Here is a 27,764-nt window from a genome sequence, read left to right on the forward strand (position 1 = left end):
CTGGTTCTAGAATCTCAGGGCAGTTTTCCTTGATAATTTCATGGAAGATGATGTCTAGGCTCTTCTTTTGATCATGGTTTTCAGGTAGTCCCAGAATTTTTACATTGTCTCTCCTGATTCTATTTTCCAGGTCAGTTGTTTTTCCAATAAGATATTTCACATTATCTTCCATTTTTCTAATCTTCACGCTATGTTCTGTGATATCTGTCTTTCTCATAAAGTCCTTAGCGTCCATCTGTGCCATTCCAGTTTTGAAAGATCTATTTTCTCCAGTGAGCTTTTGAATCTCCTTTTCCATTTGGCTAATTCTGCTTTTGAAAGCATTCTTCTCCTCATTGGCCTTTTGAACCTCTTTTGCCAATTGAGTTAGGCTAGTTTTCAAGGTGTTAATTTCTTCAACATTTTTTTGGTTCTCCTTTAGCAGGGAGCTGATCTGCTTTTCATGCTTCTCTTTCATCCCTCTCATTTCTCTTCCCAGTTTTTCCTCCACCTCTCTAACTTGATTTTCAAAATTCTTTTTGAGCTCTTCCATGGCCTGAGCCCATTGGGTGGGCTGGGACACAGAATCCTTGATTTCTGTGTCTTTGACTGATGGTAAGCATTGTTCTTCCTCATCAGAAAGGAAGGGAGGAAGTGTCTTTTCTCCGAGAAAGTACCCTTCAATAGTTTTATTTCTTTTCCCTTTTCTGGGCATTCTCCCTAGCCAGTGGCTTGACCTCTGAATATTCTCCTCACATCTACCTCGCCTCCTGGTCCTCCCAGCCAGCGTTTGGGGACTGAGATTCAAATGCTGCTTCCCGCCTTAGGGCTTTTGGCGGGGGTAGGGCTGCTATTCAGTGTGAGAATTAAGTTCAGGTCGTCAGGTCAGGGGCAGGGCCGCCTCTCAGGCTCTGTTCCCTCAGGGGGTTTATGCACAGACCTTCCACAATGGATCCAGGCTCCCGCCCGCTTGGGGAGCCCCTGTCTGCAGCCGCCTCTCAGCTTCTATCTCCCCGGGGGGCCCGAGCCATGGGGGCACCCCACTCCCCTCTCGACCCGCCAAAGAGACTCTCTCACCGACCCTCGTCACCTGTGGGTGGGGGGGCTTGTGCCTCCGCTGGAAATCCCGTCCCTGAAGCCTGCTCGGATCTGTACCTCTCGGAGCCGTGGCCGCCGCAGGTCTGGGCTGGGCTCCGTGTCTGCAGCGCGACGGACCTTTTGCGAGAGGTTTGCAGGTCCGTCTGTGGGTGGAGGGACCCGCGTGGCCGCTGGAGGTCCCATCCCCGTAGCCCGCTCGGATCTTTTCCTCACGGTGTCGGGGCCGCTGCAGGGCTGCCCTCTGCTCCCAGTCCCGGCGCCCAGTCCACAGCACGAAGGACCCCCCGCGAGAGGTTTGCAGGTCTCTCCAGAACAGAAATCTCCCTCGCTCCAATATTCCGTGGCCTCTGGGTGCAGAATTCACAGTGAGATGGTCCCCTCTAGCCGTTCTGTGGGTTGTGGGTTCGGAGCTATGTGTATGTGCGTCTTTCTACTCCGCCATCTTGGCTCCGCCCCCCCCATGTCATTTCTTTTTGCAAATCTCAAGCAATTTAGTTCATTCTAGATATTTATTGAGTACTTACTGTGTGCTTGGTGCCAGGGACATAAAGACAAAAGCAGAATCGTTATTGCTCTAAGTGAGCTTATATTTTAGTGATCAACAAATGAGTAAACATAACTTAGCATGAGGAGGGAGAGATAGCATTAAAAGTTGGCAGGGTCTGGACGTGCTTGGCATAGGTAGCCCCATTGGCTGAGCCATTCTGAGGAGTAGTTTGAAGGTGGAAAATTCATAGTTGTTTTGGTTTCTTATGAAGGGTCATAAATACAGGTTTCAAGGAGTGATTGATGGACTGATTTTCAAACTTTATTCTAAATATGAAATATGTATGCTTAATATAAGGTTTGCTTTATTCCTCCTATTGAAATTTCCCTTGAGAAACAAACAAGTCTGTCTTAACAAAACATTAATATCATTTAAAAATTTTTTTTAGAAATGTAACCTAGCATCTAACACAGGACTCAACACATAATAAATAAATTCCTTAGTAAATGTTGCATTAATTGTGTTTAAATTACATTGTTTTTTTTTCTGCCCTCAAAGTTGGGCTTTAGATTGATCTGTGATGTCTTTGTCAAGATTGAATAATTTAAATCACTTTGTAAACCCTTAAATGCTGTAAAAATAAGAGTTGTATAGGGAAATAATTTGTATGTGTTTATAGTGCTTAAGGTTTACTATGGCTAATACAGAAAGATATAGTGTGACATTTCTATTTTTTTTGTTAGGTTAGCGATGCAACTAAGCTCAGGCCAAAGGCAGAATTCTGTTTTGGTAAGTAAGTACCATATTTTTGCATCTCATTTTAGGCAACACTGGCATAATCACATTAGTTGTTAATTTAACTATTTTGTTTTCTCCGTGTGTTCTTTCTCCCTTTTAGCTAAGTTCCTATAACTATTTTCTATATTTCCTTTACCATTCCTTCTCTCCCTTTACCCCTTCGCCTCCTGGCTTCCCTTCAAGTGTTAACTCACGTCTCGTCTCCTGCACTGATACTTTCCTGATCGACCTGAATACAACTGCCATTTCTCTACCCTAACTAGATCATGTATGTACACAGTTGTTTACACGTTATTTTCCCTGTTGACCTGGAGCTCCTTGAGGCCTTTTTTTTACCTCTTTGTATCTCTAGTTCTTAGCTCAGTGCCTGGCATGTAGTAGGTTTAATAAATGCTTGTGACCAGCTGACTGACTGTCTTACAATCTGCACAGAGAAGACGTTAAGGGTGGTGGAGGTTTTTATGAATTTATAAAACTGGATATTTAAGAAACAGTGGAAGAAGGTGGCAGCATGATTTCTTTTTGACTTCACTCCTTATTTCTGTTCTAGTGTAATTTGATGGCAAATAGATAGTTTCTGTTGGGTAAGATCAAATGATTTTTCTCAGTTCTCTTATACTGTTTTATTTGCTTCTTTGAACATCAGAACAAAATAGGCTAACAGTAGCACTTGAGTTTTGTTATAATCCTGGAGTTACAAGTACTGTTCATTATGAGGGTTTAAGCAGGTAGAAAAAAGGGGTATGTAATTACAGTTTACTAAGAGAAAAAAAGTAATTCTCATGTCAAGATTTTTTAAAAAGATTTTATACTTCGCTTATCTGTACTTTTCTCTTTTTTTTTGTTCTGAGTTCTTGTTTTTGATATAGTTAGGTGTGGAATCTTCTTTTTCTGTTTTTTATTTTTTCATTCCTTTGGTGAGCTAATTTGGCTCTCTTGCTTAGTGGGAAAAATGTCAAGTACCCATAATTGACATTACTGTGTATAATATACCATTTCCATTTATAATTTTTTGTGGGAAGAACACAGAAGTAAACCATTAAGTTTAATGGACAGAAAGTAGTTTAGTCCACCATATTCTTCTTGGGTCTCCTTTACTAGATAGTTTTGTCTAGCTAGTCAAGATAGTTAACTAAATATAATAATAATTAGTGATAATTGTTAGAGCAATTTGGTGATAATATTAAAGTTTAGTGAAAGTTGTGATATTTTAAAGTTAAGTTCATTCATTCAACAAATATTTGATAAATGCTAGTGCTTTTTTTTTAAAAAAAAGACTTTTTGTATGTGCATAATAAGAATAAATTAGCACTAAAAGTTTGCCTACTAAATTTATTTTTAATAGCATCTAGGTCCTTTTGAGAGTGGGGCTATAGTTCTTAGTCTCCCATTCTGTTAGAATTACTATTCTATTAACTATCCCAGTCAGGAATTTGCAGAAAGTTTTGCAAGCACGTGACATTACCTTGGTCCTATGCATAGTAGCAGTGACCTGAGAACCAGGGTTTGTGGGACTGATGAGAGCTGTGATTTTGGGCAGGCTGGTATTGAGACAATTCTTAGAAATTTATAAAGTCCAAGAGTTCACGTTAACCTCTTGTGTATGGTATTCAAATTGCAGATGCATTTGATCCTAGTGTTCTGGTTGGAGCAGATGAATCTTGTTTTGTGTGTCTCTGGAGCTCATTATGGGAGCTGACTCCCTGCTCACCTTCTTTCTTTTCTTCCAGAGCTCTATTTCTATCCTTGTTGCTTTCAAGGCAGAGTTTCTTTTTTCCCTGACTCATAGTTGAAGAGAACATGGTTTCAGTTTTCTAAGGAATTATATTGTGAAGGGGAAACAATAAAAGCCTCTCTCTTTTCTAACTCCTTGATAATTCCACAGCATTGTTCTACCCCCTGATTTCTCTCTTTTTATCAGTAGCCTTGTAAGGGAAAGATGAAGTTGTAGCTGGGTATCTCATTTAGGCCTGAGGGCCCCTGGTGTAGGTTTGGGCCTTGGGAATATTACTCATATATTGTTATTGTAGAAGGATACAGTCAGATAGGCATTCAAGGCTACATGGAGCAGAGAGCTGCATGTGGCTTCACCAGGCCCTCTCTTCCTCCTGGAGGCTCACCTGAGGCTTCCAGTAACAGCAGGCCACATGGAAATGATTCTATCTACTTGGGGAAGTCCTCTTCTCTCCTGAGACTGTTTTCATCCCCTTCATATTGCAGGTGTCATATCAGCCCAGGATTATTCACCCAATTAGTAGTAAAATGGACAGAGGGAGGTGTGGTTTATGGATTCCTCCCTGGTTCTCCCCAACCTGTGGCTTTGTAATTTTATTTTTCTGTTTCCCCCTAAACTTCTCTGAATGCATTACTGCCTTTGGAGTATTTCCTTATTTTGATTCTATATATGTAACTGGGGCTTGGTGGTCTTAAGCAGAGCCTGGCTGAAATGATTTAGGCTGATGTCAGCAAAAACTTCCTAATAAAAACCATCCAAAAAAACCATCCAAAACTGATATGGGGAGCAATGAGTTCCACTTGGGGCTCTACAAGCAAAGAGTTAGTGCATGCTTGGCTGTGTTGTTCTAAGGATTCTTTTTCAGTTGTTGGCTGAACTAGATTAGATCTGCACAACCAACCAGCTGAAGGATTGATGTTTTTCACAGGCCGCCCAAAATCCTTTGGGGCCGAAAGTTGTACAGGTCTGAACTAGATTATTGCTAAAATTTCTTGCAATTCTGAAATTTTGTGCTTCTATTACATGACTATTCTTTTACTCATCACCTTTAGATTTTCTTTTATATTCCCCACAGAGGCAGTTCTTAGCCTTCTCTTTTTGCTCTACTTACCTACCCGCACCTTCCACCATCTCAGCAAATGATCTTAGTTTCCACTTTAATAGGAAGCAAACAATCAAGACTCTTTATCGGTGAGTTTCCCTCAGCTCTTCTGCTTTATGCTTCCATCCCTTCCCTCTATATTTTCACCTTTTCCTCCTCTAATATTTGAGAAAGAGTTAGCTCTTACTTCTACCCTTGATTCTATAACTTCCAATTTCTTTCTGGGATGTATCATGTTCATCTCTGATCTTATCTTTCTTTTTTTACTGATTCCTTCCTTGCCACCTACAAGTTTCCCCCACCTGCTTCTTTAAAAAAATAAAAAAGGAAAAGGAAGCAACTCTGCCACTCTCAAACTATAATCTTCTGTCTCTCCTATGTACTGTTAGAAAAACATCATCTCCTCTTGCTGTCTTTACTGCCTCCCTGCCCTCTCTCTTTTCAGCCCCTGACATAATAACTTCCAGCTTCTTAGCTCTACAGGACCTACTCTCTTTGAATCTACCAACAATCTCCTACTGAATCCAAATAGGGTTTCTTATTCATGTTTCTTGACTTTTCTGTAGCTTTTGACTCTATTGACTACCTGCTCTTCCGGGATATTCCTTCTTTCCTTAGCTTTAGTAATATTTTTTTCCTGCTCTTCCTACTTATATGACCCTTGCTTTGCAGTCTCCTTTGCTAGTTTATTATTTTCTGCTCAGAGCTTTGTCCTAGCCACCTTTTCTCTTTTATGGTTGGTTAGCTTCCTTGTATTCATTTGGTTGTCAGTTGCCATTGTCTAGAGTTACAATTTCTACAGAATTGATTTCTAAAGCCACATGGCTAGCCTTGATTTCTCTCCTGAACACTCCATATGGCTATGCTGTTAGGATATCCAGCTCAGTATGTCCACAACAGAACTAACCATCATTCCCCTTAGACCTGCTATTTCTCAGTATTTCTCATTTTCTTCTCAAGGGTACTAGCATCTTTCCATTCATCCAGTTTTATAACCAGAATCAAGCTGACTCTTCCCTTTTCTTCCCTTCATTTCCCGCCAGCCTCCCTCCTATCCTCTTATGCTCCTTATCTCTCCAGTATCTCACATAGAACCTTGCATACAAAATGAGTGCCATACTTAAGTACCAGATTTGGCACCAAGTGGTTCTGCCACCCTCTTGCTCCCCACTACCCAAACGTACCCAACCCCACTTCCAAATTTCTGACCAATTCTCCTTTCCCCTTTTCCCTTCCGATTAAACACTGACCTTCCCTTGCCTTGTTAGATTCACAGTCTCCATTCCATTCTGACCTTAGGACCGTTACCCCCATTGCTAGTGGTGATGGTGTGGTCCTCCTTCAGGTTTTTTCCCTGCAGCTCAAATATCCTGATGCCCTTCAGTCTTCCTGGCTTTGACCATTGCCCTGGAGTTATACCCTGAAGGCCTTGAGGTCTTTATTCTCTGCAGCAAAATCATCTAGTGTGTGTTGTCTCCCCTAGTTAGAGTGTGAGCTCCCTGGGAGTAGGTACTGCCTTCTTTTTCTGTTGGTTTTTCCAGTACTTAGCACATGCTTGGAACTGCATAAGTGGATGATAAATTTAGCTTTTTTTTTCAGTCATTCATTCAATAAATGTTTGTTGAATTGTTGACTTGCTAATATTCTAAGGTTCTTTGATATTCATTACATTTTATATAACTTACTCTCCGTAGTTGGAAATTTTGGGTCCTTATTTCATTTCATTTCAACAAATTAGCACATTTAAGGGCTTATTGTGTGCAAGATACATCAAGGCATTGATTCCAAAGACAAAAAAATAAAAATCACACATGAAACTTGTCAACATGGAGCTTATAGTCTTCCATCAGGTTGTTTTGTCCCCCCTGAAACTAGTCCTAAAGCAAACTAACATTGACTGATGCTCAAGCCTTGCATATAGTAAGTATTCAGTATTTGCATGAATAATGAGGAGACTTTGTTTTCTGCAGTGAGGAAAGATCATAGGGATCACTTGATTCAGTGCTTAGAAAAGCATTTTTTTCAAGCATATTAAGTAATGTCCTAGTTAAATTATTGAGATATTTTTGTGTTGTATCATGAATTTTAACAGCCTCACTGCTGCCTTAAAGGACTTATAATCTGATCTTTAGGAACTGGTGGTTCTTTAATACTTTTCTGAAGTTGTGCCTTTAGTCAAATTTTCCCCACAGCTTCATTTGTAAGGCCCTTAGCTCAATTCTAGGAAGTGCAAAGTGACCCAGTATAAAGTTGGTGAGAGGAGGTCAGCAGAGCTGAAATAGGGCATGGGAAGGCCAGGGTTGTGATGGAGAGGGATGGATGTAGGGTGGAGAGGGAAGTTTTTGCATAGGCATCTGCGCTTCCAGTTTCACTGGCATTGGGAGAGCAAGAGGTAGTGGGAGTTTGCTGCTCGTAGGACATAAATCCCCGTAGAGTACCAGAAGATACGAGCAGCTGTTGCTGAAAGCAGGAAGCACAACATAGGGATGTTAGGATATGATGTCTTTTAGCTGCACCTGTGTAGGACCTGCTCTTGGGGTCTCTCAGTCTGAGCAGGTCAGGCCCACAGAGACTTTAGCGGTAGCATTCCTTTGTCTGTTCCCATGCCTAAACTTATTATTAAAAAAAGATGTTTGCCAGAAAAATTCATGCACTGTAGAAAAGTTTTCTTTTGGTGGTAGACATTGATAATATGCAGATAACTAATTATGTAGCAGTACTTTGGTTTACACAACAGGTATGTTTCAGAAAAGGTTTGTATAAATAAAATCATGATGATTTTACATTATATTTTGTGAGATAATTTCTAATTCTTATCCCAACTTTTCTGCCATATAGTGAATGATTTACAACCAAGCAATTAAACATAGATGGCTCTTGAAAGTGACACTATTGGTTTTTTTAATTAAAAATTTTTTTTTTTTTAAATGAGAAGAATCTCTCTAGATTTTTGTATATTGGATTGTCTTAAAACAGGGCACTAGCAGTTTACTTCTGCTTACGTTAACATTTACATTAACATTACATTACATTTACATTACATTTACATTAAAAGGCAGTTACTTCTGCCATCCATTGGACAAATACAAGGCTTTTTGGAGGGAGGATTCTTAGCACTAGAATTGGGGTCAGAGGATTGAGTTTGAAATTCCAGCTCTGCCCTGTATGACTTCAGCAAGTTGCTTTACCTCTTTGGGTCTCAATTTCCTCAACCATAAAATAAAAATGAGATGATCTGAAAAAGTTCCTTCCAGCTCTAAATCTACACCCATTTTACTCTCTGGGTATTTCATGTCAAAACATATTAGTAAAAAGACCTATACGTTTTTGACAGTTTGCTTGAAATTCCCAGGATCATAGATTTAGAGATGAAAGAGACCTCAGGGACCCCTTAGACCAAGCCCAACAGTGACTCATAACTTTTTCAAGATCCTACAGGTAATCTCAGAGGTGGGATAAGATATTGACTTGAAACATTTTTCAGTTGTTATATTAACAAAGATTTAAAAATAACTTATTTAATTGTAATTTAATTTAGTCCTTTTTTTCTTAATAGTAATGAATGCAGGAATGAGGAAATATTTTCTACAAGCCAATGATCAGCAAGACCTAGTAGAATGGGTAAATGTTTTGAACAAAGCTATAAAAATAACAGTAAGTATTCTTATTTTTGTCTTGATGTCCAGAAGAATTCTATACACCTTTTGAAATTTTAGTTCTGTGGCACAGTTATTGATTAATTTTTACTGAATTTTGTATCTAGTTTTATATCTCATTGTTTCCTTTGAGAAATAGTTGACTATTGAAGCACATTTTATAAACCCTTTGCATTCTCTGATCACCATTTGAAAAGTAAATAATTTCATATTTATATGAAAACCATTTATCCTAACAATGAGTTAATATAACTCAAGCTTTTCTCAGAGGTTAAATTGCATTTTTTGTCTTGCTCTAGAACAGCTTGTTACCACATGACAGCAAACACCCACACACGGCATCTGATCTCGACATGAAGCACAAGTTATTTTTAGGGTTTTTTTCTCTGTGTATTTTCAGGGAAGCAATTTCTTGGACTGATTCAGAAGTACATATTCTTCTAAGAGTTTAACTGACCACACAGGGCAGATACTCTTTTAGCAACTATTTGCTCATTTTTATTTAGGAAAATAATTTCTAGTAACTGTTTCTGTGTAGTTTCATTTATGCAATTTGTCCTGTTAAAGGATTAGTTACTTAGTCATACTTTAGATTTTTAAAGACCAATAAATGATTTTAGATACCTTTTCTGCTACTTTAGGGTTCTTTATAAATCTTTGCTTCTGAACTCCCATAATGTTCTGATATTTTCTAAGTTAGTTTGTAGTGGGCGTAATAATATTTTAAAATATGATTAACTAGATATTACTATCAGTTTGCTTGCAGCTTTGCCTTTCTCATGTTCAGAACTCTTTTTTAAACTCTTAGAAGGTATTTAGTAGTAATAGATATTGATGTTTTTTATTGTTTCCATTTAGAAGATTATTATAAAGCTTGGGGCAGGTGCAGTGGATAGAGTGCTGGGCCTGGAGTCAGGAAGTCCTATATCTTCCTCAGTTCAAATCTGACACTCACTAGTTGTATGACCCTGGACAAGTCACTTAATCCTCAGTTTCCATCTGTAAAATGAGCTGGAGAAGAAAATGGCAGACCACCACTCCAGTGTCTTTGCCAAGAAAACCCCAAATGAGGTCACAGAGAGTCCAACAAGACTGAAAAATAATCGATTAGCAACAAAATAAAAAGTTTAGGAAACTTACTTGCCTAAAAAGTGTTTCTAGTTGGATTAAAATGGATATATCAGGAATATTTTTAGGTAAAATTATTGGACAGTTTAACATAAAATAACATTGTAATGCAAAGTTACCCTAGAACATTTAGACTAGTTTTATTAGTGTAGTGAAAAGATACATTGAGGGGTTGCCTATGGTTTTAATCAACTGTATTTTATTAACTTTGTTTCTTTAAAAAAAAAACACAGTAAATCTTGTAATTATTTTACCATTTATGCACTCACACACATGTGTATGGAGAGACAATATAATTTGGGCTCTAAATTTTTGAATTATGAAATCTACAAAATAAGATTTTGCTTATAAGAATATCATTCTTTTAAAATGAGAAGTTCATTGTTGTAGCTACTATGGGTTAAAATAATATTCACAATTTAATAGATTTCGGGATTTACTTTTCTGTGGGAAAATTCCAAATAGTTTTATCAGTGCAGCATTTTACTCTTTAGTGATTTGTAGATATTGTATAGTATAAATGTTGACTTTTTTTTCAAAACTTAAAATTGCATCTGTTTTGGAAGTGTGTGTTTAAGGAAAGGGAAAGAGAGTAGTTGATTGTTTAACCATATTTTAATTACAGTGTCTTGCCATCCTCATGGTCTGTCCACCTACATAGTCTCCTGGTATCTTTTCTTAGATACTTTATGTAGGCCTGTGTGAATGCTGGTGGGTGGTTACCTTTTTTTTTTTTTAATTTCTTTCCTCTTTATAAAATATGTGAGAAAATAAATGACCTAAACTTGAAGGCATATGTACCTCAGTAATTTGAAAGATCAAATTTTAAAGTAAATTAGCTTTTTAGCTAACTACCCTTATATCAATACTAATCTTTTAAGTGGGCCATCTCCAAAATGCAAATTTCACCAATCAAAAAATTTTTTTTACTATACATTTTAAATCTGTGTTTTAAAAGTCTGACAGTAAAGCTTTTAAAAATGTTACCATTGTCATTATTTCCCACTCTGGCAAAAAAAAAAAAAACCCAACAAAAAAAGAACCCTCTATTAACTTCAGGGTATTTTAATTTTGTCGTAGAGAAATGAGAACAGAACAGAAAGCAGGATGGCGGGGGTGGATAGTTTTGGAGTTGAAGTAAGGAAGATGTGGGTTCAGATCTTGCCTCGCACACTAACATATGTGGTTCTCCACAAAGCAGCCTCTGTGAACCTAGGTCTGTCATCTGTAAATTGAGGGTGAAATATGTGGTTCCTACTTTGAAGGGTTTTTGTGATTCAAATGTGATACTACGTGAAGCACCCTGCAAACTTGAAAGTGCTATGCAAGCTTCAGTTATTGTTGTGGGTAGCCTGCCTACTGGGCCCTTGACTCTCCTTGTTATTATTTTATGCCTCTTCTCTCTACTGAGAGTGTGTCAAGCCTGCAGCTCTCCTAGAGGCCTGACTGATTTGAGGAACAGTGGAGTACTTGGAGTTTGCTATAGTGAGTTTGGTTCTTGATATTTAGGCCATATAATATGCAGTAAGCTATTTCTAAACAAATCTTTCCAGTGATGTTCAAAAATCATTAGAAAGCCTCCTTTCAACATTATAGATCCCTTCTAGCTCTAAATCTATGATCCCCAAATCTTTCTCTGTTCAATAATGATTTTTATTTTTCATTCATTTCCATTATGTCTGACTTTCTGTGATCCCATTTTGGGTTTTCTTGGTAGAGATACTGGAATGATTTGCCATTTACTTCTCCATCTCATTTTAAACATGAGGAAACTGAGGCAAACAGGGTTAAGTGACTTGCCCAGAATCAGAGCTAATAAGTGTCTGAAGCCAGATTTGAACTCGGGTGTTCCTAACTCCAGGTCCAACACTATCCATTGAGACAACTAGCTGCCTCAACAGTGCTAATTGGTTCTAAGAACACATGAAGCTAGGTGAAAGAACTTTAGTGGGGGTGGGTCAGACAAGTTAGTAGTATAGAGACAGTAGTATAAATACAACTGTTATGGCGCAGTTGTATAACTTGGTAGTATGGCTTATTTTATATATAAAAAAAAATATATATATATATATACGTATATACACACACAAATATGTATGAAATGTATTATATCATATAGCACTGGCTTTAATCAGAAACGTCATCAATTAGATTGACTTTGTGATACATAGGGTACCTGTGTAGCATGATTCCTTTTGTTCCTATCTTTTTTCCTTCTGTTTCTTTGTCTCAAGGTAAAGGAACACAAGCATTTTTTCTAAATAGAAAATACTCATTTTTCCATGCAATCACATAGCAATTTTAAGGGGATTGGAATGAAATAGAATTAAGGTACATTTCTTTGATGCTGGCTAAGTAGTTCTCAGTAAGGTTATTTTGTTATTTTCATTAAGCAGATATTAATTTCTTTTATTTCTATTTTAATGGATGATTTAAAACTTTGGGAGTATTTTCTGATAAAGACTGAAAAAATATAAATATATCTAAATATAAAATAAAGTCAAAGGTTATTTCATTGATATATTCCCCTTATTGTTTAGGAAGTAAAATGATCAAAGTTAGTTTATTTTTTACTATAAATTTGGTATAAGATTGTTGCCATGGAAATTGTGCTTTATTTAACATAAGCTTTTTATAATAAGGACCCATAGGAGATCCATTGTTTCTTTATTGTATTTTTTTTAAATGTAGCTTTACTATGGATAAAGGGAAAATAGGAAATGTAACAATGTATCCTGACAATGTATCCCAAGATATCAAATATTTAAGTATGTTAAATATTTCCTATAGTGGGGAAGTTCCTTTTGAAATCTTGCATTAAAGTCTAGAGTACGTGTATACTTTCAACATAGGTCATCCATCTTGTCTCTTAATAAATACATTTATCTACTAGAGTTGAATAGATAGTTCTTTCTGGGATAGATTTCTAGTAAGTTCATTTTCTATTCTCAGGAGATAAGTTCCCCACTCTCCATTCTAAAAGTGTCTAAGGCCATGAAATGTCCATTAGAAATTGTTCGGACTTACATCGATGAAAATAAAGTGAAGCAAAGTATCATCTAGCGGCAGGATACTGATTTTCAAAAGTACTCTGAAAGGTTCAGCCTCTTAGAATTACTGTAAATTGTTCTTTGGATTCAGGAGTCTTTGTATGGAATTTTTCCAGAAGCTTCATTGGTACACTTTGTTTTTTATAATGAAAATTTTTGTACTGTGACTGCTGGATGGACAGAACTTTTGATACTTTTTTCCCCTTAGGAGTTAAGCAGTGGATTTATTTTTTTTAAGTTGCAGTGTTTCTTTACCCAGCTATAACATTATATGAAACTTTCATTGAAACTTTATCTTAACACTGGCCATTGAAAATGCTGAAAATATTTAAATGGCAGAGTTGATTTTATTTAAATAAACTGCTTGGCAGTCTGGCCCTTTTAAAAAGGGGCTTCTACAGACAGATGTGTTTAATTCTACAAACCCTTATTTAAACCACTAATGCTTGTTATAAAGTCCATAAAAACATTCCGGGTACCAATCTAAGCCCCTACTCAAACCATTGTCTCCTATGTTTTTCTTCCTCCTCTGCTTCAGCCACTTTGACCTGTTGAAATTGTACTAGTCCATCAGTATCCAGATGGTGTGATCTCTCTTCTGTGAAAGTTTCTCTGATCCTGTCCTCTAAATCGAAAAATCAACAACACTATGGTGTCCCCAAAGTGTTAGTGTGGTTTTAAGCTTACGTAACTTAAGCAGTCTAGATGATACAAACTTACAAAAAAATTTGAAAGGTTAATTATTTAAAATTTTAAAATATTGATGTTTCTTTCATTTTGTATTATACATCACTCTAGTTGATTTTAGAACTTTGTAAAATCTTTCATCTGCTACTACTCAGTGACTGAAAGAATTGCATTACCTTAACATTGTCCAAAGAATGAGGTTTTGAGGCTGAAAACAGTTTTGACGTGACCCCACAAGAGAAAGTCCAGTGGAGATAGATTAAGTGATGGAGGTGGCAGTTTGAGATAGTGTCATCTAGAAACTGTCACACGCAATATCTTATGACAGAGTACTCTGTCTTTTTAAAGTGAAAATTTAAAAATATGTTACTTAAAATTCACAAATTTAAATAAATATTAAACTTGCATAAAATTTTAAATGATTTTTTGGGGAAAATTTTATAACATATATACTCCTGAATTTATTAAAGCTTAAAATTTCACTAAGTCTTTTGGGACACCTTATATATTTATTATGTGTGTGTAACATACGTAAACTGAAGTTCATTTTCTTCTAATGTAAAATTGTTGTGTATTTTATAATGCTTCATACATTTGCTAACCACAAAGAATAGTAAAAAATACATGGTACCTCTTCCAGTGGTAACTGTTAGGAATAAACTCTACTGACCATACACTTTTCATAGTTTAACACATACAGAAATAGGTAAATTCTTTTTTTTTATAATTAATTTATTTTCAGTTTTCAACAATCACTTCCATAAGCTTTTTCCCCCTTTCTCTTCACTCCATCCCCAAGATGACAAGCAGTCTTATATGGGTTCTACACATACACGTTATTAAACACATTTTCACAATAATCATGTTGCATAGAAGAATTAAAAGGAATGAGAGAAACCATGAGAAAAAACAAAACATAACAAAAGAGAAAATAGTCTGCTTCATTCTGCATTCTGACTCTATAGTTCTTTCTCTGGATGTGGATGGATGGCATTTTGCATCAAGAGTCCTTTGGAAATATTTTAGGTCCTTGCATTGCTGTAGAGGGCTGTTTATCAGACACAGTCCTCACACACTGGCTTTTAGTGTGTATAATGTTCTCCTAGTTCTGCTCATTTGACTCAGCATCAGTTCATATAAAACTTTCCAGGTTTTTCTGAAGTCCATGGAGGTAAATTCTACAAAGCTTTTTAACTCAGTATGAGGAAGAGGGGAAAAATCAAAGGTCACAGACATAAACAGCCTCATATAGTTCTAGTATATTTGTGCAAGTGTTTTCTTACAGAATAGATTTTCAATTCCATGAGGGCTAGGGTTGCCTCTTACTTATCTTGGAATCTCCCTAAGCACCAAAAACAGCAGGTCACACATAGGTATAGTGTCTGGGTGTTGATAAAACTTTTGAGCAGGACTGGGTTGAAAACAGACCTTGGTGGCATGCTGCTAGATACCCACCTTTGTCTTGACATTGATCCATTTCAGGAGACCTATGTTAAAGTACAGCCTCTGCCACAAACTCAGTTGTGTGAGCTTGGCTTCAGTGTCTTTATTTGTACTTGAACCTAGATGAACTCTGAAATTCTCTTCCAACTCTCACATACTATTCATTTGTGATATATATGGTAATTGTATTTACTTGAGGGTTCTATTACCAGAACAGCTTATTTTGAGACCACAGCCCTACAAAATACTAAATAAGAATAAACACTTTCAGCCCTCTGAAAATTTGTTGGGATTTTAATTGCCAAATTCTGCTTTTGCTATTATATTCTGGTACAATTTAAGAATGAATTTCATACTCATTATAAAATGTTTCATTTATCTACTTTGTCTCAATTCTCAATAAAAATTTTTTTTACAGTGTATTTTTTCACTGTTTGTTTTAAAAAGATATATAAATATTTTTATTATTCCACCATCGTAACCACCCTCCCCTTTCAATCCAAAAGTCTTCTTAGGTATATTCCTCTAAAATATTCTATAATGTTAAATATACGTTTTGACATAGTTTTATAATATGAAAATATTAATAATAATAATTAAATGTTATTTAGCACTTTAAGATTTTCAGAGTGCCTTATAAATTTTATCACAACAAATTTCTCTAAACAACTCTGGGAGACATACATTATTATCCCCATTTTTCAGATGAGAAAACTGAGACAGACAGGTTAAATTACTTCCTCCATCTAGTATCTGCACTACCACATCACCTAGGCACCTTCAAGAATTTATGGCTTTATTAATGTGGCAAGTGTACAAAGACCCTGTACCTTTTCAGTTAGTTGTCGTGAATTGATCAGGACAGAAAAACACCATCTCTTGTGGACCACCCTTTTACTGATACTGAATATCTCAGAAGAGGTTAATGAAATTCATCCTTTAAGAATGGGCATTTAGTCAATTGTTAGAATATACAGGTTAGCTTGTATTCTGCTGGCTTACTTCAGGAACCCAACATTATTTCCATTTCATGATGTATAGGACTTGACTGAAGGAAAAGGTATTACTAATTAAAAATTCTAGCTAAAAAATGTTTTCATAATGACTCATTTTTTTTAAGGTACCAAAGCAATCAGATCCACAGTCTCATTCTGATAGCTTAAGTCGCCAAGTTGAAACTCCAGGTGGAAAAAAACAAGTGTCTTACAGGACAGAAATTGTGGGTGGTGTACCTATTATAACACCAACTCAGGTAAATAACCTGAAACTAATATCATTTTTTCTTCTCTGTGGCTATTTAGTTTCTGAATTCATTTTGTAATACTAATATAAAATTAGCTAGTTGTTCTTCATCTTATTAAAAGATGTGTGTACATTTCAGATTAAATTGGAGATTTTGTTTTTTAACTTGTTTTTGTGAAGAGTGGTTTCAGTGTATTTAAATGAAGGAAATCTGTGATATGGAAGCCCTGAACTTTGTTTCTGACAGACTTAATTGTCTCTAAGCAAGAAATGTCATCACTTCTAAAGTGTGGATATCACAGGCTTCAAAAGTATATTAGGTACTATATATTTTGGAATGGTTGCAAAATTTTTTAATTTTTGATGTGTATTCTAAGTGCTTAATGATCTTAATATCTGGATGTTTGTTGTATATTTTATTGATATGCATCCTTAATGATCTTTTTATTATATAGATATTTGTTGTATTATTTCATAACTATATTGAATATTTTCTCGAAATTGCATCCAGTAAGTTAAAGTCCTTTTATTGCTTCATGGCATATGACATGCTTTAGAAATCAAGAGAAGCCATAGGTTTAGAAAGGGTTGTTTGACCTGACCAATCCTGATGTTTTAATATTCTTTCATGATGTACTACAAAAAAAGAGAAGAAAAGTGTCATTTACTCTTTAGAGGCCTAGAGTTTTGGAAACCCTATAATAACTCAAGGTTTATTGCATATTAGATTTTGAAAGTCTTTTAGCAGGGGAGAGAGAGTGACTGAAAGAGTGAATTCTTACTCTGCCTATCTTCTCCAGGGTCTAGACCAGACCAGGCCAAGATTATGTGAACTCTTCTATAAAAGTTGTGAGCTAATATGATCTTACAGATTTAAAGATTCAGTTAGACTAAGCTTCTGACAGCTTTGCATTTTGCCTTGCTTTAAAGTGGGAAGAAAAGGTTTTAGTCTGTACTTGTGTTAGGAAGTTTGAGTACTTCATGTTCTTGAATGTTTTAATTTTGAATAGAATTAAGGACTTTGATGTATGTCTGTTATGGTTCTTTGGCATCTGAGGCAGGAGCTTTTAAGAAGTCCAACTTAGTTTCGTCTTTGCCATTTTAAAAGATAACTGGCTCTAATTGAATGTATAAAGTGAATAGGTTTTGTTTGTTTTTACTTAACTTTAATTAAGTTCTTTGTCAAGTTGATGAAAAAGAAGATGGATAAAGTGATGAGAAATTTTTAAATAATTCAAATGAAATTTATTTGGGTGATGATGAACTTTCTGGATCAAGAAATATATAGGAACCTTTGAGAATAACTTAAGGCCCCATGTTAATGTTTAGGGTTCTTTAGGGAATAATATCCTTTGGTATGTGTAATGGATTAACTGGGAAAATATTAATCTAAAATCTGATATATGTCTGACTGAAACTGAGATGAGATTTAAGGAATGTTTTATTATGTTAAAAAGTATGTATTAAAAATACTTTTGTACCATAAGTAAGCATAGCCAAAACAACCTCTCCCTTGTCTTTGTCTCATTTTAGAAAGAAGAAGTAAATGAATCTGGTGATGGTCTTGACAGGAATAATCTGAAACGGTCACAAAGCCATCTTCCTTACTTTACTCCTAAGCCACCTCCAGATAATGCGGTTATCAAAGCTGGTTATTGTGTTAAACAGGGTGCAGTGGTAAGTAAGTAATTACAATTAAATAACCTCCTCTCAGTAAAGATGGTAGTATAAAATAAATATCCTTTATACCAGTAGGTCTTATCACTTACACTGTCATCTAAGTTATTTTTTTAAAAGTTGAACAGAATTTTGACAATTTGCCTTTCTGCTTTAAGATACAAGGACTCAAATAGAAGTGCATAGAGGAAGTAGGAAGCTCTGTAGATGTTGTGGTCTTTTTGGTTGTTGGGAGGGCACAAGGGAGGAGAGTATTTTCTTTGGGTCAGTGCTGTGGCTTCAGGGGGCTGGGTGAAAGGAAAGGGAGGGTCACAGGTTCTCAGCTTTTAGTTTAGCCACTAAAGTGAAAGCCTAAGCAGAATTCTCTATAAAAAATCTGCTCAGTTCTAAGTGGAACTTTTTAAGTGAAATTGTAATATTCTTTGGAGGACCTTTATTGTCTTGCTTTTTAAATTTTTTTTTTTTATTGCTCTTATTTTTGAATATAGTAATATGAAATACTTAATGGCAAAGTTTAAACAATATATCACTTTTTTTGGGACTTAAAAAGATCCCTATGATATTCTTTATATTTTTTCCAAGACATAATTATTGAGGTTGTTTTTATCAGTAGTCAATAAATATGAAAGGGTACAGATGAAATAAGTTTAGAATAGTTTTATTTTTTAAAAACTTTGTCGTTTCAATTTTAAGCATATCTTACATGGTAATGAAGATCCTGGATCCAGCTCTCATCGTATCAACACATAAGCACCTAGTTGGTACACAGAATATAATGTTTGACTTGCCTTTAGGAAGACCTGAGTTTAAAATTCTGCCTCTGGCACTTCTAGCTGTGAAGCCCTTGGCAAGTCTTTTAACCTATCAGTCAGTTTTCTCATTTATAAAATGGGGATAATAATAGCACCTACCTTACCAGCTTATGGTAAGAATTAAACAGGGTAATATAAAGGGTTTGGGCATCCTTAAAGTGATTTGTAAATGCTAGCTTTTATTAATCAGTCACTAAACATTTATCTGATGTTTCTTATATGTCAGGCACTGTGCTAGGGATACAAAGAAAGGCAAAAGAGAAAAGAGAGCCCCTGCTCTCAAGCAGCTCACAGTTGAATGGAGGAGACAGTTCAAACAAGACAACAGAGGGAAAGCCCTGGCATCAAGAAGGCTTCCTGTAGAAGTTGCAATTTTAGCTGGGGCTTGTAGGAAGCCTGGGAAGCCAGGGGGTAGAGCCTAGGAGGGAGGGGATTCTAGGCATCAGGGAACAGCCATTGAAAAGGCCCAGAGTCCTGAGATGAAGTGTTTTGAGTGAGGAGCAGTGAGGAGGCCTGTGTCTCTGGATTGGAGCATACATGGGGGAATAAGGTGTAAGAAGATGTAAAGATAGAAGCTGGGAGAAGTAGGTTTTGAAGGACTTTGAAGGCCAAACAGAAGATTTAATATTTTCTCTTAGCAGCAATAGGGAACCACTGGAATTTATTGAGCAGAGGGGATGATATAGTTAGAATTCCTCTTAGAAAGATACTTTGACAGCTGAGTGGAGGATTGCCTGGATAGGGAGAGACTTGAGGCAGATAGACAAACCAAAAGCCTGTTGCATTAGTCCAGGTGTGAGGTAATGAGGGCCTTTCCCACAATGGTGGCAGCGTCAGAGACAAGGAAGTATATATGAGAGATCTTTCTGCTAAAATCAATGTAACATGGGAACAGATTGAATACGAGAGGTGAGAGAGAATGAGGAGTCAAGGATGACCCGCTGTAGGTTGTGAGTCTGGGTGACTGGGAAGGTGGTGGCACCCTCAGCAGTAGTAGGGAAGTTAGGAAGGGGGGAAAAGGTGAGGGGGTGGACAAGAGTCCAGTTTTGTACGTGTGGTTTAATATATCCTTGTGGCATCCAGTTCAAAATCCTCAATAGACAGTAGACAGATGGGAGCCCTGAGGGCAGCAGAGTTTACAATTGGATTTGTAGGTTTGAGAATCATCTGCTTAGAGATGACAATTAAATCAATAGGAGCTGATGAGATCACCAGGTGAAATAGTGAGGAGGATAAAAAGGACCCAGGACACAGCCCTGGGGAATGCCCTCAGTTAGCAGAGATGATGTAGGTGAAGATCCAGCCAAGGAGACTGAGAAGGAGCAGTGTAATAGGGAAGAGAAGAGAAGTATAATATAGTGTCCCAAAAGCCTAGAGAAAAGTGTCAGAAGAGGGTTATTCACAGTGTCTGAGGCTACAGAGAGGTCAGGGATGCAGACTGAGAAAAGGCCATTGAATTTGACAATTAAGAGATCAGTAACTTTGGAGAAAACAGTTTTGGTTGAATGATAAGGATAGCAGCTCAGCTGTGGAGAGTTAAGAAGAGAGAAAGAGGAAAGGAAGTAGAAGTACTAATTGTAGATGACCTTCTTAAGGAGTTTAGCTGCAAAAGAAAGGAGGAGAGATGTGGGCCAACTCAAGTGAGGACTTTTTTTGAGAATGGTAGAGATGTGCTTGTTTGTAAGCAGTGGAGAAACAGCTGTCAGACCAGAAGTTGAAGATAAGTGATTGGGAGTGATAGAGGGAGCCACCTTTTGGAAAAGAGGATGGAATGGGGTCACTTGTGCATGCAGAGGGCTTAGCCTTGGCAAGGAGAAGGGCCACCTCTTCCTATGAGTCAAGGGTAAAGGAGGACATAATGACAGAAGGTGTCTGTGATTTGCTGTGGGGAGGAGAGAAGAGGGAACTCTTGGTGAATGGCCTTGCTTTTTTTTTTTCCAGTGAAATGTGAGGCAGAGTTGTCAACTGAGAGGGAAGGGGGAAGGAGGGACATGAGGTCTGAAGAGGGATGAAAAGGTATGGGAAAGCAACTGTGTGGGGTAGTAAATCAAATAGGATGACCTTACTACAGTAAGGGCCTGGTTGCGATTATGTAGTATAAATTTGTGAAGGATCCAGGCAGCATGGTTCGTGATTTTCACCAAAAGTGTATATATTAGAAATGAAGACCACAGATGGTGAGAGTAATCTGGGACTGAGGCTTGAGAGGGTAAAATAGATGAAAAGATGTGGAGACAAAGTACTCAAGGGAAGAGGGCGGTGAGGAGTTGAACTGACTCTTTAAGAGGGACAAGTAGAGAGGGCATTTGTAATGGTCTGGGAAACAACTGAGAGGGGTCAAGAGATTGGAGATCATGGTGAAGAGGAAGAATAGGGTTTGAGGGGCTTGCGGTTACATGGCAGAGGGAGGAGGAGAATGACGACAGACTGATCAGATAAGGGAATCTTAGAGTTCACCAGTGTAGAAGTGGTGCATTTGTGGGTGATGATCAGAGGGAGCTGAGGTGGGCTGTAGAAATAAGTCATGTGAAGAAGTCTTAAGTGAAGGGTCTGTGAGGTTTGGTGTTTGAGGGTGTTATCAGTACATATGTTTGAAAGTCCTTGAGTATGAGGGCAGGAGTTGGGGAGGTGAGAGACACTGTGAGCCATTCCCTTATTGAATAAAGAAGGGGAGTCCTCCTCAAAGGAGGAGAAGTTACTATGATGCTAGAGGGAAAACCTGAAAATGCAGTGGGAGTAAGGTATATTCCAAGAGGAGAAATGAGAAGAAGTGCAACCAGTGCTTGAATGGGAGGCCATTAGAAGACAGTCTGGTCTCAGGGAGAGCCAGAAGATGAAAGGCATAGGAAAGGAAAAGATTAAAGATGAAATGAAATATGTCACCAATGTAAGAGGCATTTCAGAGAGCATATTAGAAATGGTGGGTAGCCTTAGAGTGGGCATTGGGGGAATTGTTGAGACAGATAGGAATAAGGGCATGTATGGTGGAGGATGGAGAACAGGGTTTGAATAATGGAATTCAGGATCATTGAGATGGGGAAATTATGACTGGGTGAGAGTTTGTTAATAGTTGATGAATGAGTTCAGGTCTGTTATCATCAGTATGGGTTTGGCCTCAGAGTATTATGTAAGCACTAAGGTGAAGGGACCAGTAGGAAGAGCTAATGACCTGACACTTCTTTCCTTTCTCTGCAGCCAGGCCAGGAATTATTATACTCAGAAAATCCATTATATGTAATATACTGTGCTGGGCATAGGGAGGTTTTCAAAGAAAAATAAGAAATGGGGTCTTACCTTCATGTAACTTAAATAGATGGTTTTATATTTCAGATGGAAATACTGAAGACCTAGTGATTTAATTTCCTGTACTTGTTCCAATAGTATATGGTGAAGAAGGAGAAGGTAGAAGGAAACTGCTTATTAACATTTGGAAAGCCCATCACATTTCCAATTCAGTTAATTCTCTACACTATTTGTATCACAGAAACTGAAAGCCGGCATCTTTTTCTTTTCTGAGTTTTATTAAAACCTCAGGCTGAAGTAGCATGAAAGATATAACTTGTATCCAAGTGGGAATAAAGAATTTTTTCAGCCTTTGGTGTTTCTGACTTTTGTGTTCATATCAGAATAATTAAATGACCATCACCATTTGACAGAAGTTTTAATGTTTGTTTTCGTCTCCTGTAGATGAAGAACTGGAAGCGAAGATACTTTCAATTGGATGAAAATACAATAGGTTACTTCAAATCTGAACTGGTATGTTTGTTTCCTCATCACAAATTTTTATGTAAAATGTAAATATTTAAAACAGGTGTTTCTGACCTGGGGTCCATGGCCCCTGGGAGGGGTCTGTGGCTAGATTTCACAAGGTCTGCAAATTTTTTTTTTTTAATTGCAGTAACTTCTCTGCATTTAAAAACATTATTTTGAAAAGCAGTATAGGTGTCATCAGATTGTAGAGAAGTCTGTGACACAGATAGTTTTTTTTTTTTCTTCAAAAACTTATTTAGAAAGAGAGAAGCAATTTGGCATGGTGGAAGAGAGTCAGCCTTGAAGCCAAGGAGAGTCGAGTTTAAGTGCTGCTTTTAATACATACTCTCAGTGTTCTAGACTGGAAGTGTCAAATGGGCCTAGTCCCCTCCAAATTCTAACAGATTAAAATGTAATTGGAAAATGTTTAACAAAAACACATAGGTACTATTTTTAGATAGCATTAGATAGATACTGTTAATATGTGGTGGTCTGTATGAGTTTGCACCAATCCTTTTGTATCTGAATTTGACATCACTGCTGTAGATCAGTTGCAAAGAAGGTGTCACCTTGCCTGTGGAGAGGGAATATCCTCTCCCAGAATTTCCCTGTACTGTGTGATAGTTAGTCCTTATCCCTGTCCCTGTTTTGTAATGACCACACTTCTTATTTCTTGTGCTTCCTTGGCCTTCTGAATAATGTATTTGAGCCACTTTTGAATGTCATTTGTACATATTTTTCTAATGTTATTTATGTTGTGTATCTGGTAAAAGGATCATAAAAGCGAAAAGGGTAAGACAGTGTAGTAGAATGGGTAGAGCTAGGTGAAGCTAACTCCAGGTCCTTCCTCTTATACTTGTATCTACGTGACCATGGCCAAGTTACAGCTTCCCAGTGCCTCCCACTTAACTCTTTAACATTGTAACTTACCTGTGAGTTTGCAAATTTTCTTTGAGGAGGGATTTTTACAACGTGAGTTCCCCATACCAATAAAATCATAGATCCAAAGCAGGACAAAATTGAAGAGCCACACTTGAAAGATATATCTATATAATAAATACACAGAAGGAAAAAAAATTGTTGTCACTGGAAGCCGTCAGGCACAAAGATTATATTGCCTTATCTTTACCTTCTTCCTTTTTTTTTTCAGCCCATAAATCACTTTGGGAAAAAATGGATGAGATTTATTTTAGAGTGTTGGAGCTTTCCCTCATTGTTTTAAGTTGTTTGCTATTTCTTATGAAATGTTTATATTGTTTGATTTCAGACATGTAAACCAAAACTAAAACTATCTTTTGTCACACTTGAATAATCTTATTTTAAAATACAAAAGAGATTTACTGACTTGATAGCTAATTTATGCTTTATATGTTTAGAAAATATCTTAATAACTCAGTTTAAACATAAGTGAGTTTATACCTTGTCAAAGCAATTGATTTTTAGAAGTAGTGTGTGCCATGTGTGATTTGCAACAAAAAAAAGTTAAATTTAAAATTTAACTCAGTAAACAGGTAGAGTGGTCAGTATTCCTTGACACAGTAATAGTGCTTTCTCACGTTTATATAGAACTTAAAAGTTTACAAAGCACTTCATGCTTGTAGTCCTATGAAATGCACTGTACTCGATACTGTGTGCATGATGTGGTGCAGTAGAATCCGAAGATGTGAGGTTGAGTCCTGTTCCTGGTGTTTCCTACCTTGAGGATAGCGGACAAGCCATTTAACCAAGCTTCACTTTCCACAACTGTAAAATGGGGGTAGTATTTATATTACTTAACCTCCCAGGATTTCAGGGAGAAAAGTGCTTGGAAACATAGACTACACTGAACTAGCTCTCTAATCGCACCCATGTGGATACTCCTTTCGGGCATGAGAATTGTGGCTTATCTGTGGCTGCTTTGTTCTCCTATCAGTTTGTCACTAGAGGTTCATTCAATGTTATGGGGACCTTCTTCACTTTCTCTTGATGTTATGAGACCCAGTGGAGCATGTGGACTTTCCATTGATTATTTCCCCACTCTCCCACATTTTGCACTTATAGATTTCTTTGAGACCTTTTTTAGACTCTAATTCTACCTAGTAGTTCATATTTGTAATGTGTTATAAGCCTGTTTAATGGGAGTCACTATTTTAAGTTGGTGATACTCAAATTTTTTTAAAAAACCTTAAAATTTTGTTATAATTTCTTAAAATTTAGAAGCATTTATTTTCTCTTCCCTCTTACTCCTTTTCCCCCATTAAACAAAATGTTTAAAAAGAAAAAGAAAACCCTTATAATGAACATGCATGGTAAAGCAAGGCAAATTCTTTTATTGACTGTCTAAAAACATATGTATCATTCTGCATCTGACCTTTCTGTCAGAAGATGGATAAGATGCTTCATCTTCAGTCCTCTGGAATCATGGCTTATAATTGCATTGTTTCACTCTCAAGTCTTTCAGAGTTGTAGGAAAAAAAACCCTAATTAGTTAATTTAATAGTTTAAAAGTAAGCCAGGCTTTCATTAAAGGCAGGCATAAGACATGTGAGGGATTATGTGCCAGTTTTGCCTTCAAAACATGAAGTTTGTATTAGATTTGTAGTGATCATATTTTGGATGGCTAATAAGATTATCAGATTTCAATATCGATTCCCAAGGAAAACAGTTAACCCTGAACATGATCTTAAAAGAAAAATTATATATTGTTTGTTTTTTTGGCAGGAAAAGGAACCTCTCCGAATAATACCACTCAAGGAAGTTCATAAAGTTCAAGAATGTAAACAGAGGTGAGCAATATCAATTTAAATCCTGTTCAAATGCTCTATCATAGTTGAATAAGTAATGTGTCTTTGGATTGTGATGGCCAGTTATTAACTTATTTTTTTTATCAGTTACATCATTTAGTTGTTTATATTTGAAATATTTACTTCATACCTATTTTAAAAATCACATTTAAAGGATTAGATTTTTCCGTAATAGTCTTCATGACAAAACAAAGTATTAGAAATCTATTTTCAACTTATTTAAACGTTTAGAAAAATAATTTTAATAAGAATAGTCTATGATTAGCTAATTTAATTTGAAAAATTTAATATTTTAGATTTTTTAAAATACTCATAGACGATGCAAACGTGGCTTACTTGAATAATTTGTCATCTCTGCTGATATTTCTCCAAGGATAAAATAGAAAACAGCTTTGAAACTGACATGTGGAGGAGGGGGAGGAAGGTATGCTTAATCAGCAGATTGGGCCACACACAGATAATCAAGAACTTATATAACAACTTGAAAACTGAGGTCCTTAAATATAAGCATTTTTATTTGTATCATAAATGTAATATAAAAATGTGCCATAACTTTCTCTTCTTCAAATGAGATATTAGTAAAGCTCTTGGCACAGTAGACCTTATATAAAAACTTATTTCCAACCCTTTCTTCCCAAGACAAAAACTGAAATAAAGTTGAAATAGTACTTGTTAATTTCAGTTTGTTTACATTCATCTAAGACTTTGTTTGACATTTGTTTATTCTTAAGGAAGTTTTCTTTTTAAAAGTCTTGATTTCTGTTTACTTATTGAAACGTGAAGAAAGATGAGCAGCATGGAGAATCAACTGTAAATACATTTGGATATTTTGTTTTCCCAGTGACATAATGATGAGAGACAATCTCTTTGAAATTGTAACAACATCTAGAACCTTCTTTGTGCAGGTAAGACAATTATTTTAAGATTCTACAAGAAAATATAAGGCATTATTAATTTGATAATGCATATATTAGAATCTGTCATTTGTAGGGTTAAAAATTGTACTCCACAAATACAACAAAAAGATTTTATATGGAATGTTGTTTTTGAACTGAATCCTTAAGAAGTAGAAAATAATCTTTCCATTATTAATAAAAGTAAGTTATATTAGAATGGAAAGAATGCTGTTAGAATTTGAATTTTGTGATTCCTTTGCTGCCTAATGATAGCTATTGATTCATAAATTCTGGAAACTATTTTTCTTAAGTTGGAATGCTTGGTATTATTTTGTTCAATTTTTTAAAGGGCCTTTAATTTTCCATGTTCCCTTTTATTGTAATTTTATGATAAATTATGATTGACATTAGAGTTAGTTAGCTTAGCATTGTAGGGTAATTGATTACAGTTTCTTTGTTTGGTTATCTTATGTTGCAAAAAGACCATCATTAAAATAGTTGCAATTTATGTGCTAATATCCTTTTCAAATGACTTAGAGATAAAAGAACTTGATATGACTTTCCATATTAATGCAGAGGTAGGCATAAAGGCATGATGGTGAAAAGTATGATGAAAAAATGTGGTTCAAGAGTAAGAAACAAGAAAAGCCCAAAGGCTTATGTACTGTAGAAGAGGCTTGCAATTATTTCTTTAAAAAATTTTTAAAAAGAAGTAACAATTGGGAGGCATGGGACATGGCAAGCATCAAATAACATAAAAATTAATTTGGTCATGTTTTAATAGAGAGAAAATGATTCTTTACTCATGTTGGAATCATTACTGAATCAGCCATTTCTGTACTGACTTGTTAGATCAGGTTTCAAAATGAATGTAAAACGAAGAGGAAGAATAAAAATTAGAAAAAAAGAAAGGGTATACAATCAAAGTGACTCGAATCTGAACTTTTTAGACTTCCTTTTGATCCCTTAAAATGGGAAATGGATGGAAGAACAAACAGACACAGATTTTTACATTTCCCACAGAAGTTTAGCTAATGTAAATCCATAGCCATAATGAGGAGACAGAAACAATCTAGGAACTGACTCAGCCAGCATGCTCTTGATTTCTTTTCCAAGTAGAGAGATATAGGATAAAGGAGGGGATGAGAGGAAAAGGAAAGGGAATAAGCATTTATACATACCTATTAGGTGCCAAGGCCCTGTGATATTAACAAAAAGGAAGAAAAGGGGGGAAAATAGCATCAATTAATCATTTAAAAAAAAAAACTAGAAGAGACCAGTAGAAAATTCAGAAGGGGAGATAGAGCAGTGATGAAGCTACCATGTTAAAACTAAATTTAACAAAATGAAACACCCCCTCCCCAAAGTCTAATGGAAAAAGCAATAAACTCTGTGTAACAGAATTTCACATTTTTATATGTGGAACCCTTTTTTCATAATA

The 27,764-nt window shown here is 36.3% G+C and overlaps 1 protein-coding gene across 8 annotated transcripts in view; it reads left to right on the forward strand.

Moving 5' to 3' along the window:
- PLEKHA1 (pleckstrin homology domain containing A1) overlaps positions 1-27,764 on the forward strand; it is an 81,159-nt gene that overhangs the window by 42,990 nt on the left and 10,405 nt on the right. For 7 of the 8 annotated variants that reach the window (XM_072624643.1, XM_072624632.1, XM_072624672.1 and 4 more), the window contains 7 exons: positions 2,308-2,353; positions 8,756-8,853; positions 16,284-16,415; positions 17,939-18,082; positions 22,582-22,650; positions 25,345-25,409; positions 26,269-26,332. In XM_072624643.1, coding sequence (XP_072480744.1) covers positions 2,308-2,353; positions 8,756-8,853; positions 16,284-16,415; positions 17,939-18,082; positions 22,582-22,650; positions 25,345-25,409; positions 26,269-26,332 — 618 coding nt within the window. The remainder of the gene's footprint in view (positions 1-2,307; positions 2,354-8,755; positions 8,854-16,283; positions 16,416-17,938; positions 18,083-22,581; positions 22,651-25,344; positions 25,410-26,268; positions 26,333-27,764) is intronic. The other variant, XM_072624700.1, reaches the window with a different exon arrangement.

This window comes from Notamacropus eugenii, chromosome 1, assembly GCF_028372415.1.
Source record: "Notamacropus eugenii isolate mMacEug1 chromosome 1, mMacEug1.pri_v2, whole genome shotgun sequence".
NCBI lineage: Eukaryota > Metazoa > Chordata > Mammalia > Diprotodontia > Macropodidae > Notamacropus > Notamacropus eugenii.